At 33.3% G+C, this 25,417-nt stretch overlaps 1 protein-coding gene across 6 annotated transcripts in view; it reads left to right on the forward strand.

The window, feature by feature from the left end:
* The window catches only part of SENP6 (SUMO specific peptidase 6), a 123,867-nt gene that overhangs the window by 68,073 nt on the left and 30,377 nt on the right, over positions 1-25,417 (forward strand). For 4 of the 6 annotated variants that reach the window (XM_074237342.1, XM_074237344.1, XM_074237347.1 and 1 more), the window contains 8 exons: positions 5,799-5,869; positions 7,405-7,550; positions 9,083-9,458; positions 14,523-14,752; positions 16,398-16,568; positions 22,330-22,363; positions 23,596-23,784; positions 24,887-25,113. In XM_074237342.1, the coding sequence (XP_074093443.1) occupies positions 5,799-5,869; positions 7,405-7,550; positions 9,083-9,458; positions 14,523-14,752; positions 16,398-16,568; positions 22,330-22,363; positions 23,596-23,784; positions 24,887-25,113 (1,444 nt within the window). The remainder of the gene's footprint in view (positions 1-5,798; positions 5,870-7,404; positions 7,551-9,082; positions 9,459-14,522; positions 14,753-16,397; positions 16,569-22,329; positions 22,364-23,595; positions 23,785-24,886; positions 25,114-25,417) is intronic. The other 2 variants (XM_074237345.1, XM_074237343.1) reach the window with 2 other exon arrangements.

Here is a 25,417-nt window from a genome sequence, read left to right on the forward strand (position 1 = left end):
GCTCAAGTTATCTTGAGTACATTTAGGGATGAAATTATAGGCTCATAATCTATACATGCAGATGACACTCAACTCCTGAAGTATGTATACTGATTTTTAGAACTTCTGTTGTTAGCATTAGGAGCTGCTGCTAACTTATTGTCTCAGGGATATAGAGTTGTTGACACCCTCTGTACTACCTGTGAAACTCCCAAGAAGGGAAATGTCTTTTCAGATAGCAAAATAGGTGGCAAAAAGTACAATTTATGCATTGGAAAATGAGATTAGTCTTGAGTCTGATTTGAAAGGGAAAGTATTAGGTAAAATTGAGAACAAGTTGTAGAGAAAAGTAGCCACCTACAAATTTTGAGCAACCTGGTGGTCTTGTACAATGTGAATTGGTGATGAGGAAGTAGAAACTAGACTGGTTCAGAATTTTAGATAGTCTTGATGTGAAAATTTCAGTTGTGAATAGTAATTGAAAGTAAGAAAAATCCAAGAGATCAATTATCTGCTTGTTTAGGTGAGTATAATAGCAGGAAAGTTTCAGTATAATAGTATTAACTAATATTAATATCTTTGTTTTATTGAGAATGTGATGTGGATGGGATGAAATATCAAAAGTAACCATACCTAAATGAAGTATTATTATTGATGACTCACATTTGAATATTTTGTGTACATAAATGGGTCCTAGGTCACTAAAGTCACACCTCATTGAAGTAGTTTTTGGTAAATTACTTTTTAAAATTCAACAGCTATGAATTTGTACCTCAGTTTTGGAGAAACAAATGCCCCACAAGCTCAGACACAATCCTGGGCTTGGAACAATTGGAAAGATACTATGCAATGTAGCTTTAGACCCCTACAGTGCTATCAGAGCAATAGAAATGTTAATTTCCATGAAAGAAATCTTCTCTCTTAATCCAATCCAACTAGCATTGTCAAGGGACTAATATATGCAAATTACAGTGGTTACAAAGTCCAGATGAAAAACAATCCTTGTCCTTTCAGAATTTACATGGGAGGTGACAGGAATTCCTGTCATGGAGAGACAGAGAGAGAGAGAGAGAGAGAGAGAGAGAGAGAGAGAGAGAGAGAGAGAGAGAGAGAGAGAGAGAGAGAGAGAGAATGAGAACACACATATATATATATATATACATATATATATATATGTATATATATGAAATTTTAAGAAATAAAACAAGATTAATAAACTGTCAAGGATGATTAATACTTTTCAGGTGATAACTCATGGAAGTATATTTGAAAGAAGCTAATGAAGTAGAATTGATGAAGGGGAATATAGTCCAGGAGTCACTATTTGGAAAACAGGTTATAGACCAGGTTGTCTGGAATGTGGAACAGTAAGGGTCAAGCCTTCCTTTAGACTCTGAATGTCAAGCTGAGAAGTTTGCATTCTGTGTGAGAGTCAGTAGGGAATCATTGAAGTTTCTTAAACTGGAAGTGACTGATGAGATTTGTTCTCCAGGAAGATCTTTTGACAGCTTGGAGAGAAGAGACTCATCTTCTATAATCCAAATAAGTAAATGCTATAGTAACTTGAGAGATGATGAAGACCTGAAGGCAAACAGGTATGAGCAGTGTTAATGGAGGCAGACTCAATATAACTATAAACTAATTGAGAAGGTAAAAGAGGGGAGCATTGAAGGTTTGTTTACAGGCTGCAACTATGGATGACTGGAAGAATGAGTGATATCCTTAATAGAAATTAGGAATTTCAGAGGTTCATGGGTTTAGGGAAGAAAATACTGTGCCCTATACTGGTTATGCTGACCCTATAAAACCTATGAAAACCCATGAAGAGATGTTTGACATCTGGTTGGTAATGCAGAAATAGCCTTGTTAGGGTTTTTAGGGAGATTAGGGCTAGACACATACATATTAGCATATTAAACCTCCAAATTCTAGACCTTAACATAGTTTACTAATTAAAAATATTTAGACTCAAGAGCTGAAAGGGGTTTTAGAGTTCTTCTAATCTAACTTTCCCTTTTTTAGAGATTATAAAACAGAGACACAGAAATATTGTAACTTCCCCAGTGTAGCACAGATAGTGATAGAGCTGAAAGTCAAACAGGGCTCTTCTGACCTTTAAAATTTTTTCCTTTTTCAAGAACTGAGGTTTGCAGTAAATTGTAATTTTATATCCCCCCCCCCAAAAAAAATTACTAGAATTAAATTAGGGATTTGTCTCTAAGGGGGAAAAAAGAATTAGTATTTTAGCCAGTGTTTGAGAGTTGACCATTATATTGGTATTAAAATGCCATTCTTGTTTATGTTGTCATTGTTGGCCAAACAATGTAATCCCTCATCATATAAGAGAGCAAATGCCTTTATTTTGGACTTAATTTTAGGTCATGAATTCAAAGGTTCTTTCTTAATAGAACTGCAATTCATCAGGTACTATGTATTCTTTTTTTAAAAAGTAATAGTTCAAATTTTTACTATATTGGTGGATACTCATACAGAACAGTGGTATTCAAATTCTTTTCAGTTTTGTGAAACATTTCTCTTTGAATTTCAATATCCTCTACCTTAACTTTTGTAGCTATCAAAAAAATCACTGTAGCTGAAGATAAAAATTGCTGTGGCTTTTGATAATACTACCAAGGAATGTTGGTATTGCTCATGTCATAAACAAGCAAAGCCAAAATAAACCAAAAAACTCATAAGGTTTTTGTCTTATAAATATATACCTATGTGTTCCAACAATAGTCATAAGATAAAACTTAAGCCTCAGGTTCAGGTAATATAAAAACCTAATGGGGGGGATTCAATTGAGTAAAAATTATAGAACCTAAATATTCTTGTAGTTCGTATAGTGCTTACTACCTACTAGTTCTCTTTGAAGTTTCATTTCCATTTCATATTTTTCAGGGGTCAATAAGCATTTTTTAGAAGTAATCTATATATCAGGTTAGGTACTAGGGCTGCAAATACAAAAATGGAACAGTCTGCCCACAGGAAGCTTACATTCATTTTGGGGAGACAGCCCCTATTTACACAAGTATATGCAAACTAAAAACAAGGTAATGGGGTGGGTACTTTAAAAGTTGGAAAGGGGGGATTAGAATAGGTTTGATGTAGAAAGTAATCAGTTGGACTGAATTTTCAAGGAAACTAGAGATTCTAAAAAAAATGATAAGGGGCAGCAAAAAAAAAAGTAGGAAGACCAGCAAATATAAAGACATAGAATCAGGGAAGTGGACTTGTATAGCATATGAGGAGCAATAAATTTGTTTAACTGGATTGGAATTGTAGCTTGGGGACAGGTTGTGAATCTCGTTATTTGCCAAACACACTCATATGTAATTGATCCTAGATGTAATAGGAAACTACTGGAGTCTCATGTTAGATCTGTGCTTTGGGAAAATCACTTTTGGCAGCTGTGTGGCAAATGGAATAAAAGGGGGAGCATGTAAATTAGAGAGAACAATTAGGAGGCTATTGCAGTAGTTTTCTCATGAGGTGATGAGGCCCTGGACTACTTTTTAAATAAAAGAGGATAGATGTGGCAGATTGGTAGAGTTCACATCCACAGGACTTGGCAATTGATTGTGAGATGTGATGATGAGGCAGAGTTGAGGAATCAAGGATGTTACTAAGGTTGAGAACCCAGGCAGCTGGAAGAATTGTTATGAACTTCATGGAGATAGGGAAATTCAGGAAAGGGCCTAGAATTTTGGGGGAAAATGAGTATTATTTTGAACAAGGTAAGTTTGAGGTGCTCATGACCTATCTAGTTCAAAATGTCCAAAAGGCAGTCAGTGATATGAAACTGAACCTCAGGAGGAAACTAGGACTAAGTATATAAATGTAGCAGTGATTTTATAAAAATAATAATCGAACCCATGGGAACCAGTGAAGTCACCAAGTGAAAAACTCTAGTGAGAAGAGTCATGAAAGAGAGTTGGGAGTACACTCATCATTAATCAATTTGAAAGGATGATAATTTAGTAAAACTGTCTTGAGAGGGAGCCATAAAACTGAGGAGAGAACTAAAGAGATGGTTGTGTCACATAATCCCAGAGGCAAAAGAGTATACAAGAGAAGAATGATCAATAGTGTCATCTGCCCCTGAGAGATTGAGAAAGATGTGGAAAAGATCCTTAAATTTCTCAATTAGAATATTATTGGTAACTTTGGAAAGAGTAATTTCAATAGATTAATAAGTAGACAGATTGCCAAGGGTTCAAGAGCTAGAGGGGAGAAAATGGAGGTAAGATATAGATAGCTTTTTCTTGCATTTAGGTTGTACTGAGAAATGGAGGAAGAGATATAGGATTAAAATGTCATAGGATGATAGGATCTAATTAGGGTTGTGGTTTTTTTTTTTTAAGGCTAGGGGAGATCCTAAGATCATAGAACTAAAAGAAACTGAATGTCTCTCAGTTTAAACTCATTTTACAAGAAAGAAAAGATACTTGCTAAATAAAGGGCATTTTGGTAACATAATTTTGAAGTAAAATCTTAGTACTTAAAAAAATTGGAAATTTAAACATAAAACTCTTTCTGTTTGTAGCAGGGAAGTAAACAGTAGAGGGAGATTGAAGCTTTTTTTTTCTTCCAACTATCATTCCAAAACTAGTTGTTCTTTGAATTACCAAATTTCAGAACTTTTTAAGCAATCAATGAAACTGATTCTAAGAGGTCACATAGCTAGTTTAATGGCAGACCTAGGACTAGGACCTCAATTACATAATTGCATCATGCCTTTGTAGGTAAGGAAGAAGGAAAACTTGGGGAATGTTGGAAGGTGTACAATAGTCCCTATTGCAGTGTAAATGTAGTAAATAATATTTATATTTTTAGTAATTCTTGTGGAAAAAAAGGATCCAATCTGTTCTGGTATTTTCTACTGTGTTTAAAATATAACATTTGATAGGTGTAATGTACTAGAATAAGAAAATGAAGAAATTATTTGATGGCCAGAAGATTTATATACCTCCTTACATCTCTAAATTTGGATTTCTTCTCCCTTACCTTTTTCTTTGAAATAACAAGGCAAAATTCAGTTTAATCTCTTAATTCTTTGAAGTAGGCTAGTAGTAAACCAAGTCTTCATTAATGGTTTCCATTTATATATAGTTTTGATTAAGTATGACACTGTGCCTACAATTTATCTGATTTGTAAAACACTATTTTTACTGAATGCAAATAATTAGTATTTTTATAAATATCTCTAATAAGTTCTTTAAAGATTACAAAGCTTTTATATGTAGATTTTATTGCAGTTAATAAAACCATTGTGTTTTATTTGAAACATTTTTAAAACAGACACTAGTGAAGCTTATTCTAAAATTTCATTCGCTTAAATATAAAACAGACTAACAAGTCAGTGTCATACCATTAAAATATAAATGTACAATAATAAAATTTTCATTTAAAAGTTCATCATAAATTGGCGCTTAAGCCCTGAATTTTTCCAAAGTGAAGTTCCATTTTGCCTTAACTTTATCCTCACTGCAAATTCTAATACTGCTTCAGGAGAGAGGATGATAATAACATTGGTTTAAAATTGATAATGGTAAAGTGATTTCTTAACCATAGTCCTTTAAAACCTTTTTTTATATATGGCTTAATATTATAACATGCATTAAAATGTAAGAATGTCACACAAATAGAAGAAAATTCTTATGATTTGAAAGTCAATCGTAATCTTAAATCTAAACAGACTTTTAAAAATTCAAATAAGAATGTTTTAAATTTTTTTCCTTCCTTTTTCTTTTTTTTCCTGGGTGGGAAGGGTGGGGGAGTTACTACCTAAAAGAAAAATACAATCTATTCCTTTCCAGGAAAGAATACCCCCCTCATGTTCAGAAAATAGAAATTGACCCTATTAGGTTGCCACGGCCCCAAAGTATAGGTAAGTAGTTGACTTTTTCTTGTTCTCTAGAGACTGAAATAGTATCTCATCCGTTTAGTGGTTATATTTGAAAGGTGTTAGCATTTTAAAGTCTTAATCTAAACCTCTTTAAGTCTACTGAAAATACTGTGAGATATAGAGCATGTTCTAATAATGACAAATTATGTCCTTTTTCAGTGAACTCTTAAGCATTTTGGGTTTTTTTTTAACTGACCATTTGTTACATCAAAAATGTCTAACATTAAATAAGATTGTGACCCAGAAATCTTTTTATTGAAAAATTCGAATTATTTTTGTTGGCATAGATTATGGCTCCATCCAGAAAATGGATATAGCTAATGGGCTATAATGTTGCCCTCTTTGTTAATTATGAATTTTTTTAGAGGGGTACATAAATTATAGCAGCTCAAAGGCGATTTACATAATAGGTACAGCAGCAGTTCATTTAATAAATATAAATAATCTTTCATTTCAAATGGTAGCAATTTCAATTCAGACTTATTTTTGTTGAATTATTTCTTTAAAGAAAGTTAATATTTTTAAATGGTTATTATGATTGACGTAGTTGGTTTTTTAAGTAATAAACTTAAAGAAAGTTTATCTTAATTTTTTTGTTGTTGAGACTTTCATATTTAACTATTTTTTTAATTTAAAATATTTTTTAAAAATAATGAGAAGAAGAGATTGTGTTTGCTGTGCCAATTGCTTAATAATATATGCAAAATCAAATGCAAATGAGTGTTTAGATTTGTGTTGCTATATTTCAGTTTTTTAAAGTTTTATCTAGAGGTATCTTTATGGCACAGTGAATCGAATGCTTTACATTGGGTTTGGAAAACCTGAGCTCAGACACTAGCTGTGTGACTTTGGGCAAGTTTGTCTTAATTTCCTCCAAAAGTATAGAATGAAGTTAATAGCACCTACCTCCCAGAGTTGTGGTAAGAGTCAAATGAGATGATATTTGTAATTATTATTATTTACTTGTAGTTCATTATCATCATCATCATCATCATCATCTATATCCCTTTATTGATAAAGATTATAATGCCTCTTTATTTTCTGGCATTAATACCTTTTCTAAACTTCAATAGATTGTCCCTGGGAACTATTAGAACTTTTGTTGTTCTGGCATAGACTTTTAGGATCTAGGTTGCATCCATGTCATGATGAGACCTCAGATTCTGACTTTACAAGAGCTATTTTACTAAAAAGTGAAGAAAAAGAATACTAATAATACTCCATTTCTAGAAAAGTAGTATTTTAGATTAGTTTTTTTTGTCCCCCAAAATGCCAATTCTAAAATGTTGCAACAGGCTTTTTCCTTTTTTGTCTTTTCTCATTATTTCCTAAACAATTATCACAAGCCTTTATCCTTTTAAAAAAGGTGTTTAGAGATGTCAATTCTGACATTCATATTAACACTGGACTAAATCATAATTAACTTGAAACTTTCTAAAAAAATCAAGATAAGTCTATAAATTATCACCTGATGAAGTATAAAAAAATGAATTTGTTTTCTTTTTATATTCCTCTAGAAAGCATAATAGAGAAAACAGAAGAGTCTGAATCAGAATCAGAGTCTGAAATCAAGAGGAAGGTACAACCAAAACGTCACTGCAATTTATACCAGTCTGATTTCCAACTGTCTCCTGTTTCAAAAAAAAATTTAACCCACTTAGAGGTGGGTTAGAGAGAAATTAAGCAGTATTATTATTAAAACTTTTTTTTAGCATTTTATATGGGTCTAGGTACTTGTATGTTGACCTATTTGAAACATTTACTTTAGAGTCACATGATTGGATAAGATCTTAAGAGAGAATTTCTAAACAGGTTCCCACTTCCCCTCTACCCTGTACTGTTCCTTCTTCACCCTATACTTTATGTTTTGGCCAGGAATACTCAGGATCTTGTCCTCCCAGATTGCTTTTATTTATTTTTTTTTGACTATGCAAATGACTAATTACTTGAAACCTTTTTTTATATGACTTAATGTGGCATGCATTAATATTTAATAATATCAGATGAGTAGAAGAAAGTTCTTTCCTTATGTGCCTCAATCCCTGAATGGGCATTGCATCAAACTTAGCTTAAAAAGGTCTTAAGGTCTCCCACTGCATCCAAGGCAGTCATCCTGATCTATATCCGACCAATGGACCCAGATGACCCCATGGAAGAAAGTGACACTGGTGACTCTGCACAGTCTCCTCAGTTTAGTCTAATTTTCTTGCATGTCATGGCAGGAGTGGTCTGCTATCTACACTATTCCAAGATATTTTTATTTCTATATTGAGAATGTTAATCTATATTTAAGATCAGTTTTTATTTGAATTATTAATAAATAACCTTAGCCAATTACTAACTTGCTTGTTGAAGATCATATAAATATCTGAATATGGAAACTTGTTAATGTCATCCAGTTACCATATTCCTATGGTTGTCACCATTGTCCCAACACAACAGGACAATGCTGAGCTTTCTTTCCTGTCTAAAAGACCTTAGGGTCTTTTCATTTACTATAAAAAATTATTTAGAGAGAAAGATTGGACTAATCCTTCTTATTAGAGTATATTCATTTAACTTATGTGCCATTAATAAATTAAGGATAATTAGCACAAATCTGTTGTATTTTACAAATGGGAAAATACGGTCTGCCTTATACCTATATGTTGAAAAGAGGCACCCTGGCTTACTAACCATGCTGTTCACTCAATTGTATGAATTTGGTTAAATCACTCAATTTCTGTGGATCTTATTAAGTCCATAGAAGGGCTTTGTGGGCCTACCATACTTCTTAGATGAGGAGACCTTACCCTAGAATCTATGCAACTCAGGGTTAGATTTCAGGGAATCCATGACATGCATGTGCATATATATATATATATATATATATATATATATATATATATATATATATATATATATATGTATGTATATGTATATGTATGTATATATGTTACTTGCCCAGATATCGAAGGTGAGACCAAACATTCGTGTCTACCTGACTCTGAGCAATCTTTCCATCTATTTAACTACACCAACAATGCCTTTCATCTCCAATAGATAATCTTAACAGTATGACTCTCTCTCCTTTGTGAGATTCTTAGTTGGCATAATGATAGTAAAAATAAATGGGGCATTATTTTTGAGATGTTTACAGGGTTTTGCTGTTGATGGAGACGTCTTTTTTTCCCCCCATTTCCTTGGGAATTTTAGGTTTCTGCACAACCTGAATATTGTCCACAGTGCGGGAAAGAAAGAAAAAATCAGACCAAATGCCAAAACTGCGGGGTTACTTTTTCTAAGGAGTTACAAAGAAATTGTAGGCAAGCATTAAATGAAGCAGCAGTTCCTTTATCACGAACATCCATTCATCATAATTCAGGAGGACAAAAGTCTCAAAACACTGGACTAAATGCCAAAAAATTTTATGGCAATACTTTGGGAAAGGTTCCAGTTGATATTATTGTGAGTCAAGATTATGTTGGACAGAATTATCTGCAGTCAAACGGAAAAATCCTTTTACCTGGTGCAAAAATATCCCAAAATTTAAGAAAACGGAATACAAAACCATCTGATCTAAATGATCCAAGTAAGTATGTTTTTATTTTGTATCTCTTCTTATTTTATACATTTTTTTCCCAAAATAAAAATAACATTTCTTAGGCTATTCCCTGAAATCTTAAAATGGCTTGGTTTTTTGAGGATTTTTGTCCTTTTTTTTTTCCAATTTAAGTAAGGGAGGATATAGCAAGTGATAAAAGGCTGCTTGTTTGATTGGAATTAATTGGAAAGAAAGCTGTTTTTCTTAATAAACTTTGTTTCTAAATCACCAATTTTTCCCAATGTATCTCCTCCCCTTTCTTCCTCCTGGAGATCCTCCTCTCATAAACATAAACTAAAAGAGAGGAAAAAAATAAAATAGCTATTCAACAGAACAGATATATTGAAAAAGTTTGCCATGGCACGCCATGTTCAGGGATCTCCTCCTTCTCATAGTTTGAGGGTGAAACTTGGTGTTGGTGATTTCTTAACTCACAATTGCTTTTATGTTTTCCATTTACCTTGTTCTAAACATGGTGTTTATTTTTCTTGCTTTGCTTATTACACTCAGAATCAGTTCATGTGAATTTACCCATGCTTCTTCATATTCATCTTAATCTTTCTTAAAGCAGTAATATCCTATTAAAATTGTATGAACTGTTCTCCTTATTCTGTTTACTCTTTCTCATGCAAGTCTTCCAAAATTTCTCAGAAACCATCTCCTTCATCATTTATTTTTTTTTAATTTTTTTTGGTATTATTATTTTTTTGGCAAGCCAATGGGGTTAAGTGACTTGCCCAAGGTCATACAGCTAGGTAATTATTAAGTATCTGAGGTCAGATTTGAACTCAGGCTCTTGGACTCCAGGACTGGTGCTCTATCCACTGTTCCACCCAGCTGCCTCCCTCCTTCATTATTTCTCACAAAATAATAGTCTATCACATATACCATAATTTTTTTCAGACATTCTCTAGTATATGAGTACCACCTAAAATTTCTGTTTTTTTGCCTGCTCAAAAAGAGCTATAAATGTTTCATTACTAAAGAGTTTGTTTTCCTTAGGATTAATTCCCCCCCTTAATCTATATTCCCTCTAGTGTTCCCCTTGTCTTTTTTTCCCTTTTCTCCTATTTCTCTGTTAAATGAAATTTTTTTTTCCTGGATATTTGTATGTGATTTTTTTAAGTGTTCAAATGAGAATGTTTGAATAAGTTCCTCTCCCTTTCTCTTTATTTGTCTAAAGTCTTGCAGTCTGATTTTGAAATAATATCTCCTCTCTATAATAGAATGAAAGCAGCTTATTCTTTTTTTCAGTCAGTTATCCTTTTCCATTAATAATCACATTTTTGTTTCTCAACTCCTCTATGTTTGAATTTGGAAAATTTCCACATAGTTCTAGTTGGTCCTTTTCATCATTCAAAAAATGCTTAGAAGTCTTCTTAAAGGTTCCTTTTCCCCCCTCTGCAGTATATTTAACTTGGTTGAGTACTTTATTTTTAGATCTAATTCTATATCCTTTTCCTTCTGGAATATCATATCCCCAGTTTTCTGCACTTGTTATATTTATGTCCTTATCCTTGCCTCAGAACTTAAGTCCCCCCCCCCCCCCCCCCCCCCCCCCCCGCAACCTATTCACGGGTTTTTAATATCTTTTTTTTTTTTTTGACTTGGAAACTTTACATTTTGACTATGATGTACCTGAAAGTTTTCATTTTAGGGTTTCTTTCAGGAGGAGAGATTGCATTCTTTCTATTTCTGCTTCCTTTAATTGAAAAGTCATATAGTAGTGACATTTGGGGTTTTATAATATAAATAATGAGACCATGATGTCAATTTAAAGGGAGAGAGACACATGACATTGAATGTAAAAAGATGTGTTAACTGATGCTGTCATTCATCATGCTCTGTCGTTAGGAGTTCCTAGAGGGTAGGCATCTTAGACCCAGAGCCTGGAAACAATCACTGTTGAACAACTCTCTCTCTCTCTCTCTCTCTCTCTCTCTCTCTCTCCTTTCTTTCCTTTTCTTTTCTTTTTTCTCTTTTCTTTTCTTTTTTCTCTTTTCCTTTCTTTTCTCTTTTCTTTGCTTTGCTTTGCTTTTCTTTTTTGCAAGGCAGTGTGGTTAAGAGACTTGCCCAAGATCACACATCTAGGTAATTATTAAGTGTCTTAGGTTGGATTTGAACTCAGGTCCTCCTTACTCCAGGGCCTGTGCTCTATCTACTGCATCACCTAGTTGCCCTCCACAGATTCTCTTTTTATTTTGCCCTTATCAACTGTATCAAACTCTGCTCTTTCAAATCTCTGGCCTTTTAAAATTCCATATAACCTCTGCCACTAAATGGTTTTCAGTCCATAACTTTGCCTTCTATTTGAGAAAAGTAAGGAGAGAAAAATGTATTGTCTGTTTTTTCATATTGCTTCTCCTCCACTACTCAACCAAAATCATTCACTGTAAGGTCACAATGATCTTTTTTATTGCCAAATCCATTGGCCTTAGTTCTCACTCTTTGAAACTTCCATAAGTTTTCTTTATTTGAATCTCAGAAATGAAACTCATTGTCTTCTTTCACTCCTACCCTTCCCATACTGTCTGTCCGCCCTTCTTTTGGTTGAAAGTGTCACCATCCTTGGTATCGAGTAGACAACTTGACCAAAAACATCAATTTACAAGTTTTCTTATTATTCCACAACATTCTCATCTGACTTTTTTCCTCTCATAGTCTCCTTATGGCTAGTCTAGTAGTAGACTATTTTTCATTTCCCTTTCTTAGCCCTTTTCAGTCTCTCCTTTTCTCAACTATCAAGTTAATATCCCCCCCCTTTTTAATTTTTTTTGCAAGGCAGTGGGGTTAAGTGACTCAAGGTAATTATTAATTGTCTCAGTTTAGATTTCAACTCAGGTTCTCCTGATCCTGGGACTGGTGCTCTACCTACTACACCACGTAGCTGCCCCCAAATTTTCCTTTCCTGCTCAACAATACTCAATGGCTTGCTGTTGCCTCTAGGATAAAATATATATATCTTAAGCCAACATGCTATTGTAGAAATTCTTCTCCCCCTGCCCTAATCTGGAGCTTTAATCAAATCTTGCTCCTTGAAAGTTTATGTTAGTCTGCTGCCCTGCAGTTGGCCATCTCAGTAATTTTCCTAATCAGTATATTCCTCCTGACCACCAGAACCCGACATAACTTGCCTTATCTTGTTAGCATATAAGTGACGATGTCAGGAACTGTCTTCACTTCTATATATTTATTTGCATACTCATTACTTATTAAACATTTGCTAAATGTTTCGTTCAATTATTCTCCCTGACTTTAACCTTCCTTTCCATGCATTTTTCCTTTTGTACATTTTTTTACTTGATGTTTTTTCTTCTGACACTGTCCTGCATTGACTATGTGCCATTCCTAAACTGTATTTCCTCAACTTCACATTCTAAAATCCCCAATACTTAAAAACTTCAGTTGTGATGTTATGTCTTATGAATGTTGTCTCTTTCTTTAAAAAATATTTTAATAAACTTTTTTCTTTTCTTCCTACATCTTCTTGTCTTCCTTTTCTTATTTGAAAAGGAAAAATAAAGAAATGCTTTTTAACAAATATGCATACTTGATCAAATCAAATCCACATCCACTATAACCAACAATGACAAAAGAATAGCAAAACTAAAGCTAGGGAGTACAAATACAAAAAATTAGTTCAGGTGTGTACAAGTACAAAGATGAAATAGCAATTAGTAAATAATAGTCTCGTGGGGAGACAACCTATAATGCAGTATAAATATAAAAGTGAATAGCTACAAATGCATTCAAAATAAACTGAATACAAAGTAGTTAGGGAAGGGAGAGGCATTAACAATTTGGGGGGACCCTGAAAGAATTCATGGTAATGATGGTGCTTGAACTATAGGTTAAAATAGGAGAGAAACTGAGGCAATAGTAAGGATGCAATTTATCCTAGAGGGTGACCTATAAAAAGCTTAGAGATGGGCTCTTGAGTGTCCATCTATAAGGAACCTGAAGAGGGACAATTTTGGTTGCATTAGTCACATTATTGGTATGGGTTAGAAATAATATCCCATTGAGCATGAAAGGAAGGATCCAAGTTGTATAGGGCATTAAAGTACAAGACTAAGTGAATGAAATAATAAAAACATTATTAAGTGTTTGCTAAGTGCTGGTGACAAATATAAAATGAAGACAATTTCTTTCTTCAGTGAGCTTACATCTTATTTGTGTGCATGTTATATCCCTCCCATTTCCTCCTGAAGTCCTTTGGTACCACAACTTAAAAAAAAATGTTCATCTCTAGTGCTTAGCTCAGGTGCTTCATAAATATAGAGCTGAATTTAATTTACATACCATGATCTTAAGTATGTTTTTCTGGTTTCTGGGGGAGTCTTGTCCCCCCTTATTGGAAGACTGACCTTAAACTTTAATGATTTGTCCTACACAATATGAGAGGTTTTGGTTTCCCAAAGGGGTAGTAAGGAATAATTCACAAAGTAATCAGTCACACTCTGTCTATGTCTAAAAATTATGTACTTTGTACTATTTCCAGAATTTTTTGAGGATTGCTTTTTTTGTGTGTGGGGGGGTGTTTTTTTTGGGGGGGGGGGGGTTGGTTTTTGCAAGGCAATGGGGTTAAGTGGCTTGCCCAAGGCCACACAGCTAGGTAATTATTAAGTATCTGAGGCTGGATTTGAACTCAGGTACTCCTGACTCCAGGGCCAGTGCTCTATCCTCTGAGCCATCTAGCTGCCCCTTGAGGATTGTTTTGTATGTTCCTCTTTAACGAATTTATTTTTTCCCAACAATATCTCTCCTGTGATAGTAACTTCTAATACATAGCTGTATTTTTATTTGTATTATAATTTTGGGGGAGAGGGATAGGAATAGATTTTATCTATTTTAGAAAATGTGACTCTTATTTCTCCTTTTCTGCTTTAATGACTTCCAGATTTAACTATTCAGTCATTTAGAATTGATGGTAAATAATGCCTGTGGAAAAGCCAAATGTTGTCTAGGATATTTGCCAGCTATTATACCTATTTGTATTTTTGAAACAAAATTTGAAAGTTAAATTTCATAAGCATCTATTTCCTCTACTAGTAATTTTGTCCAGTGATGATGAGGATGATGCTGACAGTGGGAATAATAGAAGAGAAAGTATATCACCTCGACCTGCAGATTCAGCACGTTCTTCCCCAGCACCTTCTACAGGAAAAGTGGAAGCTGCACTAAAAGAAAATAGCTGTGCATTGGAACATAAAGGAAGAAGTACTACAACAGAATCAGAACTGGTGGTCACAATACCAAGAAAAGCAAGAATGAAAGATCAGGTATTATTTCATCTGTAGTAAAGGCCTTGGATTCAAAATACTTTATAGCTATACCCATCCATTTTTACATTGGTTATGAGAGTAATAGATTAAGGATCATATCTTCTGCGACAGTGTAGTGCTTAGTACACAGAAAGGTTAAATGCCTAAATTTGCAATGTGAGTCTCTGTTTCTAAAGGAGTTATTTCGAAAAGAACCTTTTTAATTTAAATAATCATGTTCTAATTTGCCTATTTTCCAAAGAGGAAGCATACTGAAAAATTAAGAACTGGTTTAAGCTCTTCAGTTTTTATACAATAATTTTGGCTATGCTTTACTATCAAACCAAATAGAATTTATTATCTCTTCATATTTGAATGAAGTAGGCTTAAATTCATATGCTACCTTTAATACTTAACAACTGTAGGACCATGGGCAAGCCATTCAATATATCTTGAACCTCGGTCTTTTGTTTTTTTGTTTTTTTCTCTATAAAATAAAGATTAATAGTACCTCTAAAACTTACAGGGGTTCTTATATTCTTAGAAAATAGCAGAAAAGTCAGAAATACAAATGTTGATATATTGAACCTGTGGGAAATAAGGTTCCTATGACTACCAAAAACTAATCTTCACTAGATAGAATGCTAGATTTTCTGCATATGATACTTTAGAACAAAGTATTAATTTTGATAATATGTACTTTTCCTAGCACTGTAAGTATGAAATAACCCATAAAGTGCAGGGGAGAGAAGAAACAACAACTGAACAGTGAGACAAGGATTATTATGTCAGAACAACCCCAAAGTCAAAAAAGAAAAGGGATAATCTGCTATCTCTAATCTCCCTTTCCACAGAACTATTCCTCCATGAAACACAAACTTTGAGTTTAAGTTAAAGAGTGACTACTATCTTATTTACCAACAGACTTAGTCACTTTTCCTTTTGTTTGATTCCCTCATCTTCTACTTGAGAGCTAGCTCTTTCTGGAGCAGATTCACCAACACTATAAAGAATACTCTTTTTGATAGAATGAATCATTGATTTGTTTATGCAGAACTCACCACCAATAGCTGCTGCAAACATTTCAACACAAATTTTATTTAACACCTTTATTTTATCACAAAACTACAGTATTAACTTTGCATGCTTGGGCTTAGAGTCCAGAGTACTTGAGTTATGTTTTGGGTGTATAATTGCAGCATAAAACTTGAATTTTAAAGGCAAACAATGAACATGGAACTAAGACATAGGGAACTCTTTGCAAGTAGGGCAAGCAAGACCAACAAAGCTCAAACTTGCATGCATCCCACCTCTCCCATTTTTCCACCTTTATTGCATATAGCCACAAATGCACACAATTGTTAATACATAAAATTAGGTTGCCACCAATAATCAAATCACACAAATGCTTGAAGTATCTGAAGTTAAAATATGCAAATGTTGAGATTGACTATACTTGAAGATTGACCTGAGGCTCAAATTTAATAATGCCATATAAAGCACTACCTAAGCTTCATTTGGTTAGGCTGTTTTGGATAAATATAATTCTGTTTTAAGAACTTCATTTCGCCTAGATGTTGTTCTTGAACATAATATAAGAAGTTGACCATTTGGGGACCAATTTTTAAAAAAACTCAAGCAAGAAATTTTTCTTCTCTTTCAGTTTGGCAATTCTGTACCAAATACACCCCTAAAACGCCGTAAAGTGACTTCTCCAGAAACTTTAGTTGATACTACACCTTTAAACTTTCAAAGTCAATTTGAAAGTGTCATTCTGAATTGTCGAAGTATACGAATAGGAACTCTGAGACGTATGGTAGCAGAGCCTGTAATTGTGAGTACATTCTTTGCTTTTTATTGTATATGTTATATTTTAAATTGCAATGTAAAAATCTCTCTCTGGATCTACAGCCAGTATGCAATGATAATAATTTTGAGTTGATTTTATAAGTGCAAACTTCATAATTTCAAATGAGGTACATAGAGCTTCAGTTGACCTGGGACCAATTAAAATTTTTCTTGGAGACTTTGGAATGTAGGAATCTTGACTTTGTTATCTTCTTGAGTGTTCTGCTCTTTGTCACCATGATAACTTTTTGTGGTCAGAGGTTTTTTTTGATATTTGCTCATTTTCCCAGCCTGTGACTTTTAAACTATTAAAGTAGACTTCTGCTTCTAGGGTGGAGGGCACACTGTCCCAAACTTCAGGGTTTTTGAGGAACTATTTTCAGAGATGATTGTAGGGACCTCTTAGTTTTCAGTTGGTATGATCTAAGGCTGGACTATCCATCCTTTTAAAAGTTTTTATTGAAACAAGAGACAGTTTGTTTTGATTTGCCATTTTATGAGAGCTGTGCAGTATTCATTTCCTAAAGCATTCAGTAAATCTGCAGGTGGGCCACATTTTGCACAGCCCTGCTCTAAGGAATGGTGAGTTTATGTCTCTCCTGGTCTATGGTCAGAATCTGTGACTGTCCACAAGCATTCTTTTCTGTCCTTAAACTGTAAGGAGAGTCTGGTGTGCTGGTTGTCCTCCTCCTTGAACTGAGTCTGACTCCTAGGACTGTGACTCATATCTGAATATGAGCCTATCAACAGAGAACCCTGCTTCATTGCTAGCAAAGAGACAGATCTCTGGAATCTTCTGACTAGTTGCTTGAGCCCCTTACCATCTGTGAGCTGAGAGCTTTGGAAGTAGCTGCTGCAGCACTGATTTAGTGGTTCCCTAGGCTACCTGCTTTGTTGGGACCTTGCCTGCATTAACACAGCCTGTGCTGGACTGTGCTCCTCTCTTACCCTGGCACAACAGACTTTCCTGCTGACCTAAGTTGTCTTTGGCATCTATTTGGTTTTTAATATGTGGATAGCTAGACTGAATACATGAGAATTTTTGAGTCTCATTTAGAGAGCTCTATATATTCTTGCACTTGATACAATGAGAACAGTGATCAAGAAAAACAAACTTTTTTTGGACTTGACCATATCTAATCACTTTTTCCTAGAATAATCTGGATTCAAAGGAATTTTTTTAAAGATAATTTGAAAATGGATCTCTTAAATACTTGGGAAATCGTTGTCGTCAGTACAAACTTCCTGAGTACATGTACTTTAGAAGATAGAGCCATTCTTCATTTAATTCCCTTTAGTTCCATTTCTACTTTTTCTCAGAAGTACATTTTTAATATAGAGATAATGAAGTCCATGTGAAGTTATTCTCTTATTTTTTTCTTATTGTGTTAATGAGTATATTCAAAATCAATTAATTCTTTGTCTTTAATGATTCAGTGTCAGCTTGGAAGAAGACATCCTTTTGCAGTGCCCAGCAATCTCCTTTTGGACCTTGGTGGTTTAACTTTGTTATCAGTGATTTGATTAAAATTATACTTAACATATTTATAAATTACACAGCGCTGTTTGGAGTGATTAACATAACATGACAGAATCAACATCTAAAAAGTTTTTCTAGAGACAGTCTATAAGATTGAGTTTACTAGTGATAAATGTTATTTGATTTAGAGTCAAAAAATCAATTTCAAAAGTATTAAATAGTTGAAACAATTATGGTTAGCTAAAATTATAGGATGGGGAAGAAAAATCTGGGACTAGCATGAATCAGCATTGTAATATGGAAATCCTAAATAACTAATATAATGTAGATTGCTTTAAGAGACTCATCATATAAGGGAGTAGAGAGTTTTTTGTTTTTTGTTTAGATTTTGCAAGGCAATGGGATTAAGTGGCTTGCCCAAGGCCACACAGCTAGATAATTATTAAGTGTCTGAGACCTGATTTGAACTCAGGCCAGTGCTCTATCCACTAGCTGCCCCCAAGTAGAGAGGTTTTAATCCTCACTTTTTCTTTGTTATTGCCCATCTAGAAAAGTCTGTTCTACTCTGGACACTTCTTTTAAGAATGACATTGAAAAAATTGGGTTGTTCTCAAACCAAAATAGTTAGGGAAACTCAAGATTTTGCTACATGAGGATCAATTGAAAGATTCTTGAGATGATTCTCTGTATGGGATATAGTATAGCACTATACTATCTATATCCCCCATCTCGCTCCCCCCCCCCCCCAAGGCAGTCTGATAGTCTTTACATTGTTTCCATGCTATACATTGTTCAAAATTGAATGTGTTGTGAGAGAAATCATATCCTTAAGGAAAAAAAAAATAAAAGAGGTAGCAAAATTGCATAGTAAGAAAAATTAAAGGTAATAGTCTTTGGTCTTTGTTTAAACTCCACAATTCTTTCTTTGGATACAGATGGTATTCTCCATCGTAGATACCCTAAAATTGTCCAATTATTGCTCTGATGAGATGAGCAAGTCCATTAAGATTGATCATCATCTCCATATTGCTGTTAGAGTGTACAGTGTTCTTCTGTTTCTGCTCATCTCACTCAGCATCCGTTCATGCAAATCCTTCCAGGATTCTCTGAATTCCCATCCCTCTTGGTTTCTAATAGAATATAACATACAGATACCACAGCTTATTAAGCTATTCCCCAATTGATGGACATTCATTCTATTTCCAATTCTTTGCCACCATAAACAGAGCTGCTATGAATATTTTTGTACAAGTGATTTTTTTACTCATTTTCATGATTTCTTCAGGGTATAGATCCAGTAGTGCTGGATCAAAGGGTATGTACATTTTTATTGTCCTTCCTTTGGGCGTAATTCCAAATTGCTCTCCAGAAAGGTTGGATCAGTTCACAGCTCCACCATTTGTTCATCTTAAGACATTTCATTCAGTAGAGGAAAATGAAATCATAAGACTGCTCCAGTGACCATTCTCAATAGATACAATCAGAATTGACTTTAAATGATCTTCCTACAACTATCAAAAGAAGTAGACAGGTTCACTATCTATTCAGCTCTAGTGAGATTGCCTTACACAAGTTACAAATGAAGGAATCCCTGTAGATGTTCAGGAGCTTATAGAGGTTCCTTTTTTACAGATGACATGTTAGTATATGTCAGACCCAGACTATCTTAAGACTTCTTCAGAAATATGTATGCTCTTTGACAAAACAGCAACCTAATAGTCCACGCGGGGGAGGGGGGGGAGCAATTGCTCACTTTTATATTTAATATTTTGCTCATTTTGATAGATCACTAGCTAAGTTAGTCCTTACAAACCATCTTGGATGAGATAACTAGGTCACACAGGGAGTACCTGGAATCTGGAAAGCCTGAATTCAGATTTTACTAGCTGTATAAATCTAGGCTTGTCTTGTAAGCACTGCCTACCTTAGATTCCTCAATTTAAAAATGGAGATAACAAGTAGCATGATCTCCCTGAGTGGTTATATTGCTCAAATAAGATCACTTCTATACTCCTACAACTTTTCAAGGCTGTAAAATGCAAATCTGTATTAGTATGGGGAGAGTTCTCACCTCTCCTCTAAATTTTATTTATTTTCTAATGAAAAATTTATTTCTTTTACCTTCTAAGTGTAGCTCTTCCCTGAAATGCCTCCAAACATGTCTTAATTATACATCTTAGGTCCATCACCCCACTCTCTCAGGTGATCCATTTTAACAGTTTTTTTGGAATCAAAGTCCTCTGTAAAATATAACCTCTGAATAACAGAATCTGGAGTCATTTTATTGCTCAAAAATTCTTGTCTTTGCAATATTGTAAGATTGTACAATATTGTAAAAGTAATTCTTTTGGCTTTGTTGACTTTTCATCAGTTCTTAGAAGAATCATATCCATATACACATATATGTACATATATAATAGTTAATATACTATCTTATGTGTGTCTGTACATACGCATAAATATATACACATTCTTGTTGTTTGATAGCTTGAACTTTTTCCTTTAAAATAGCCTTTTATAGATTAAGGAATGATTCTTCTTACAGATGTGAATTATTTATGTGTATATGTATATTGCATGTGGGTGTGTGTGTGCGTGCATGCACACACGTGCACACGCCTTGGAAATAAGACTTTATAAGAGAAACGTGTTAATATATTTTTTTCAGTTAATATTATCCCTTAATTTTACCTGTATTGATTTGTTTTTACAAAAAAAATTTATTTCATATAATTAAAATTATCCTTTTTATCTTTGGTCATAAATTTTTCTCCTCCTTCCTGTAAACTCTAAAACTAATTTTTTATTCTTTGTTTATGAACATTTTTTATATCTAAATATTTATATCCTTTTGGAGCTTATCTTTTTATATAGTGTGATGTGTTAGTCTAAACTTAATTTCTCCCAGGTTGCTTCATTCATTTGCTCATTCATTTATCTATCTGTCCTTGTCTCCTTATCTATAATTGTAGACTTTATTGAATACTAGACCACTAGATTCATTAGCTTTTGTTTCTACTATAACTAATCTCTTTCACTTGTCATTCTACAGTTTTTAGCGTGTCATTATGGTGGTTGCTGTATTTTAGTATTTGATATTTTGTGTTCCTAGGTTTCCCATTTGGAATTTTTTCATTAATTGTTTTGAGATTTTTTTTTTACCCTTCATGCCTCCAGATTAATTCTATTATTTTTTTAGACATAAAGTATAATCCTCTGGTAGTTTGATTGTAATGGCACTGAATAAGCAAATTAATATAGGTAATATTGTCAATTCATTATATCCTACAGCTTATCAATGAGAGATTAGTATTTCTTTACTTATTCATTTTTAGGTATTTCTGTAGTGTTTGGTAGTTTTATACCATCAAGTATTTTCTACATAGTTCCATGTACTCCTTAGAGCACAATTTCTGAACCTAAATAAAATAGGTTGTTTTTTTTTTTAAGTAAGGAAATAAATAAAAGTGAAAACTAAACCTCAGAAGAAACAACTCATCTGTTATTTCACAATTAGTCTGAAAACACTGATTTGAGCCCAAGTCTTCCAGATCACTTATAAGCAAATAAAAATTCAGTCAGCTCTGAAGTTTTACCTCAGAATGATATAAATGGCAAAGAAGATAAAGATGGAAAGAAAAGATCTTCATGTTTAGGATAGTTATAAGAGCTAGTGAACCTTCTAACCAGTCTTGAAAAAAATTGGCATACATTTGAGATGATGTGTAAAACGTCACTAAATCCCCACTGCTAAACATGTAATCCCTAGGGCAAAGATAGAATTAACAACTCCATAAATATCACATTTTCTGATTATGAAAACAAGTGGTTGTCCATAAATTAAGAAATAGTCAAATATTGGAATATGAACATAATGCAATGCTATTATGCTATAAGAAATAATAAATGAGACGTATCAGAGAAATCTGGGACTATGTGTATGCTCTAATGCTGAGTGAAATAAATAGCACCAAGAGAATAAAATGCATAATTATTATAATACATATGAAACTACTGAAAGGCAGCTTAATCCCCATTCATTGTATTGCTTATATTTTTTGTTACAAAATGGAATTCATTTTGATTATGTAACAGGTTATATCTGGGATTATCTATTATTAAAAAAAACTAATGAATTAAGTCCTGTAGAAGTATGAGCTGTTTTATGTTTTATCATTTAAAAAAAAAAAATATATATATATATATATACATATACATATATATATATCTGGGACAAAATTGCTAATATTATTCTCATTTTTTACAGTTTTGTTTAGATTTTATCAAGATTCATCTAGAGGGTAAGATCTTTTGATTTTTTTTACCATTCCAGTGATTAAGATATATTCCTTAAAAGTCATTATTAGATGTTGTATTGCTAAAGGAACAAGTACTAAAATAACCAGTCAATTCATTTATTTTCATTAGATAATTAAGTATGCTTCAAAATATAATATTTCCTTTTTCTTTGTTCTTCTTTGAGTGGGTAAAGAAAATAAAGATAAATAGTGTACACTCTTATAGAACATAAAGAACATGAAGTGACTAATATTGAGCTTATGATATAAACTAAACACAAAGCTAGAGAAGAACTGGGTTCATGACCTGGATATTTGCAACTTATTGGCTATATGATTTTGGCTAGAGTCAACATAATAACATTTAGCATTTATAGAGTATCTTAAAGTATCGAGGTTCTTTACATTTGTTTTCTCATTTGATAAAGTTCATAGTTTTAAAGCTGGAAAGGAATTTGGAGGACATTGAGTCCAATCCTCCCATTTTACAGATGAGAATACTGAAGCCCAGAGAGGCTATATAACTTTATTTACCAGGTTCTTCTACCTAGTAAGTGTATGAGCTGTGATAGAAACTCAAGTTTTTCTGGATCCAAATTCACTATCTTCTCCACCATACCAAGTTGCCTTTCAAGTCATTAAATCTCTCTTAAGTTTGTTTTCCTACCTTGAAAATGTAGGTGATAAGCTTACAGTTACATGCTGTAGAGTTGTGAGACTCAAATTAGTTTTTCCAGACTTTTTTTAAAAGTATATTTTAATAAATAGAACATGTGTTATTCTTTTCTGTCTGGTTTGAGGCTGTTGCCAGTATTCCTTAAATACAAGCATGAATTATAATTCTGTACATTTTTCACTTCATAGTTCATTATAGTATTGCTTTGAGAAATTTTCGCTTTTTTTACTTGGGGATCTACCACTTTTGTTTCCTTAAAGCCAACAATTTTACCCATGTCTTTGTGTTTTAATGTATTTCAATGTAATGTCAACCATACTTCAGTGCCAGTGTGAAAAAATTTCCTGAAATCAGCTACAGTTAATCATAGATTTGCACAATGATTTATAATTGTAAAGATTTGGAATTTATTATTACTTTAAAATGCTTGAAAATTGAACAAAAGGAGTCAGTTGCTTTGATTTCTAGATTTATTTTTCTCTTAGTTTTTAACAGTTTTAAGAACAATCTTAAAGAAAATTTAATAAAGAATTAATATTTTACTAATTTTTTTCTCTAGAGTTCGAAAGTGGTGATATACAAGAAATTGATCTGAAAACCTCTGAGCTTACTAAATGTGAATGGTGTAGTGTCAGAAAGTTACCTGTAGTGTTTCTACAAACAATACCAGCTGCTTGTCATAGCCTGAGAATGCAACTGAAGATGAATCGAGAGAGAGATAATTCTTGGTATGATTGTGAAGGAGAAAGTAAGTTAAATTGGCAAGTTGAGAATTGGGATGGTGCCAGTTAAATATATGTACATATATTCTGTCTGGTGTGATTCAAAAAAGATCAGATATCATTTGTTTACACTTCAAATACAAGTTTAGTGCTCTGTTTATAACAAATGTCCAGTACTAGTTTTATTATTCAAAACATAATTCCACATTTCCATTTTCAGAGTGAGGGGGAGGGGAGGATAAAATGATGGTTTAGTCTACTCTGAGTTCATTTTTCATCTAGAGATAGATGACATTCTATCATGAATCCTTTTAAGTTGTGGTGGATCATTGTATTGATTGGAGTTACTTAATCATTCACAGTTGGTTATCTTGACAATTTTGCTGTTTACTGTGTAGAATGTTCTCCTGGTTTTGTTCACCTCATTTTGTGCCATTTCATGTAAGTCTTCCTAGGTTTTCCAGAAACCATCCCCTTCATCATTTCTTACAGTACAATAGTATTCCATTACATTCATATACCATAATTTGTTCACCTATTCCTAATCTTAGTTTCCAGTTCTTTGTCATCACAAAAGAGCTGTTCTATTTTTGTACAATTATTCTTTTCCTTTTTCTACCCCTTTGGAGTATAGACTTGGAAATAGTATTGTTGGTTCAAAAGGTATGGACAGTTTATAGCTCTTTTAGTATAGTTATTTGGGACATTTATTAAACAATTTGTATATAACCTATTAAATTTATTTTAAAGTATTGGATATGTTGCATAAATATACTATCAAATGTATTTGATGTTTTAGTAGATGAACTTTTGACCAATTGATAAATCTTTGTAGATTGTCCAGTTTTCCGAAGAGCTTCAGGAATAGACTCAAGGCCTTTGGTCACAACCCTCCTCCCTTTCCATTTAACAATCATCTTTATGCTACTGCTGTTAGTGAACTCAGTATTCAGTGCTTACTTTGTTCTGAACACTATCTTGGATATTATTCAGGAAAATTTGACATCCCTGACAGAGGACCCTGAAGTGTGTTTATTTTTTAACCAATCAAAAGTATAAATAGCATTATGTTTTTAAAGAATGAATTGTGGCCTTTTTTATCTCACTTGAGTATTTCTTTCCTTTTAGGTCCAGAAGAACAATATATTATTTTAATTTTTGAAACTGGTCTTGATACACAGGCAAATATAGTATTTGAAAATATCATTACAGAAATTGGTATCAGAAATAATATTCCTGATTTTTTTGTGAAAATATCCTTTGAAGAAGCCAATGGAAGACTTGTTGCTTTTACAAAAACCTACGAAGAAGTTTCCAAAGCAAGTTCTCTACAAAAAGAAAGCAAAGTAAAAAACGTAAATTTTTTAAAATAGCTTCATACTTTTGATGTCTTCCAAGGAATAATTAGAATTTTAAAATCTTAAATATAATTGAATTCATCACAGAGCCTTTTGTTGTGTTAGTCTAGGTATCAGACTGTAGTTGTGCAGTTAAGGTATGGCCCTAGTCATACCAGAGGTCCTAATTGTATCTTGCTCTTCACATTTGTGCTTTTTTTTGGTCTTTTTTTTTATTTTGTCACTCACTACTTTTATTGTCCCCTTCCTATCATTTTCCCTTTCCTCATGCCTCTACTTGGCATTGATATAGTGTGTACCT

Source organism: Macrotis lagotis, chromosome 5 (genome assembly GCF_037893015.1).
Source record: "Macrotis lagotis isolate mMagLag1 chromosome 5, bilby.v1.9.chrom.fasta, whole genome shotgun sequence".
NCBI lineage: Eukaryota > Metazoa > Chordata > Mammalia > Peramelemorphia > Peramelidae > Macrotis > Macrotis lagotis.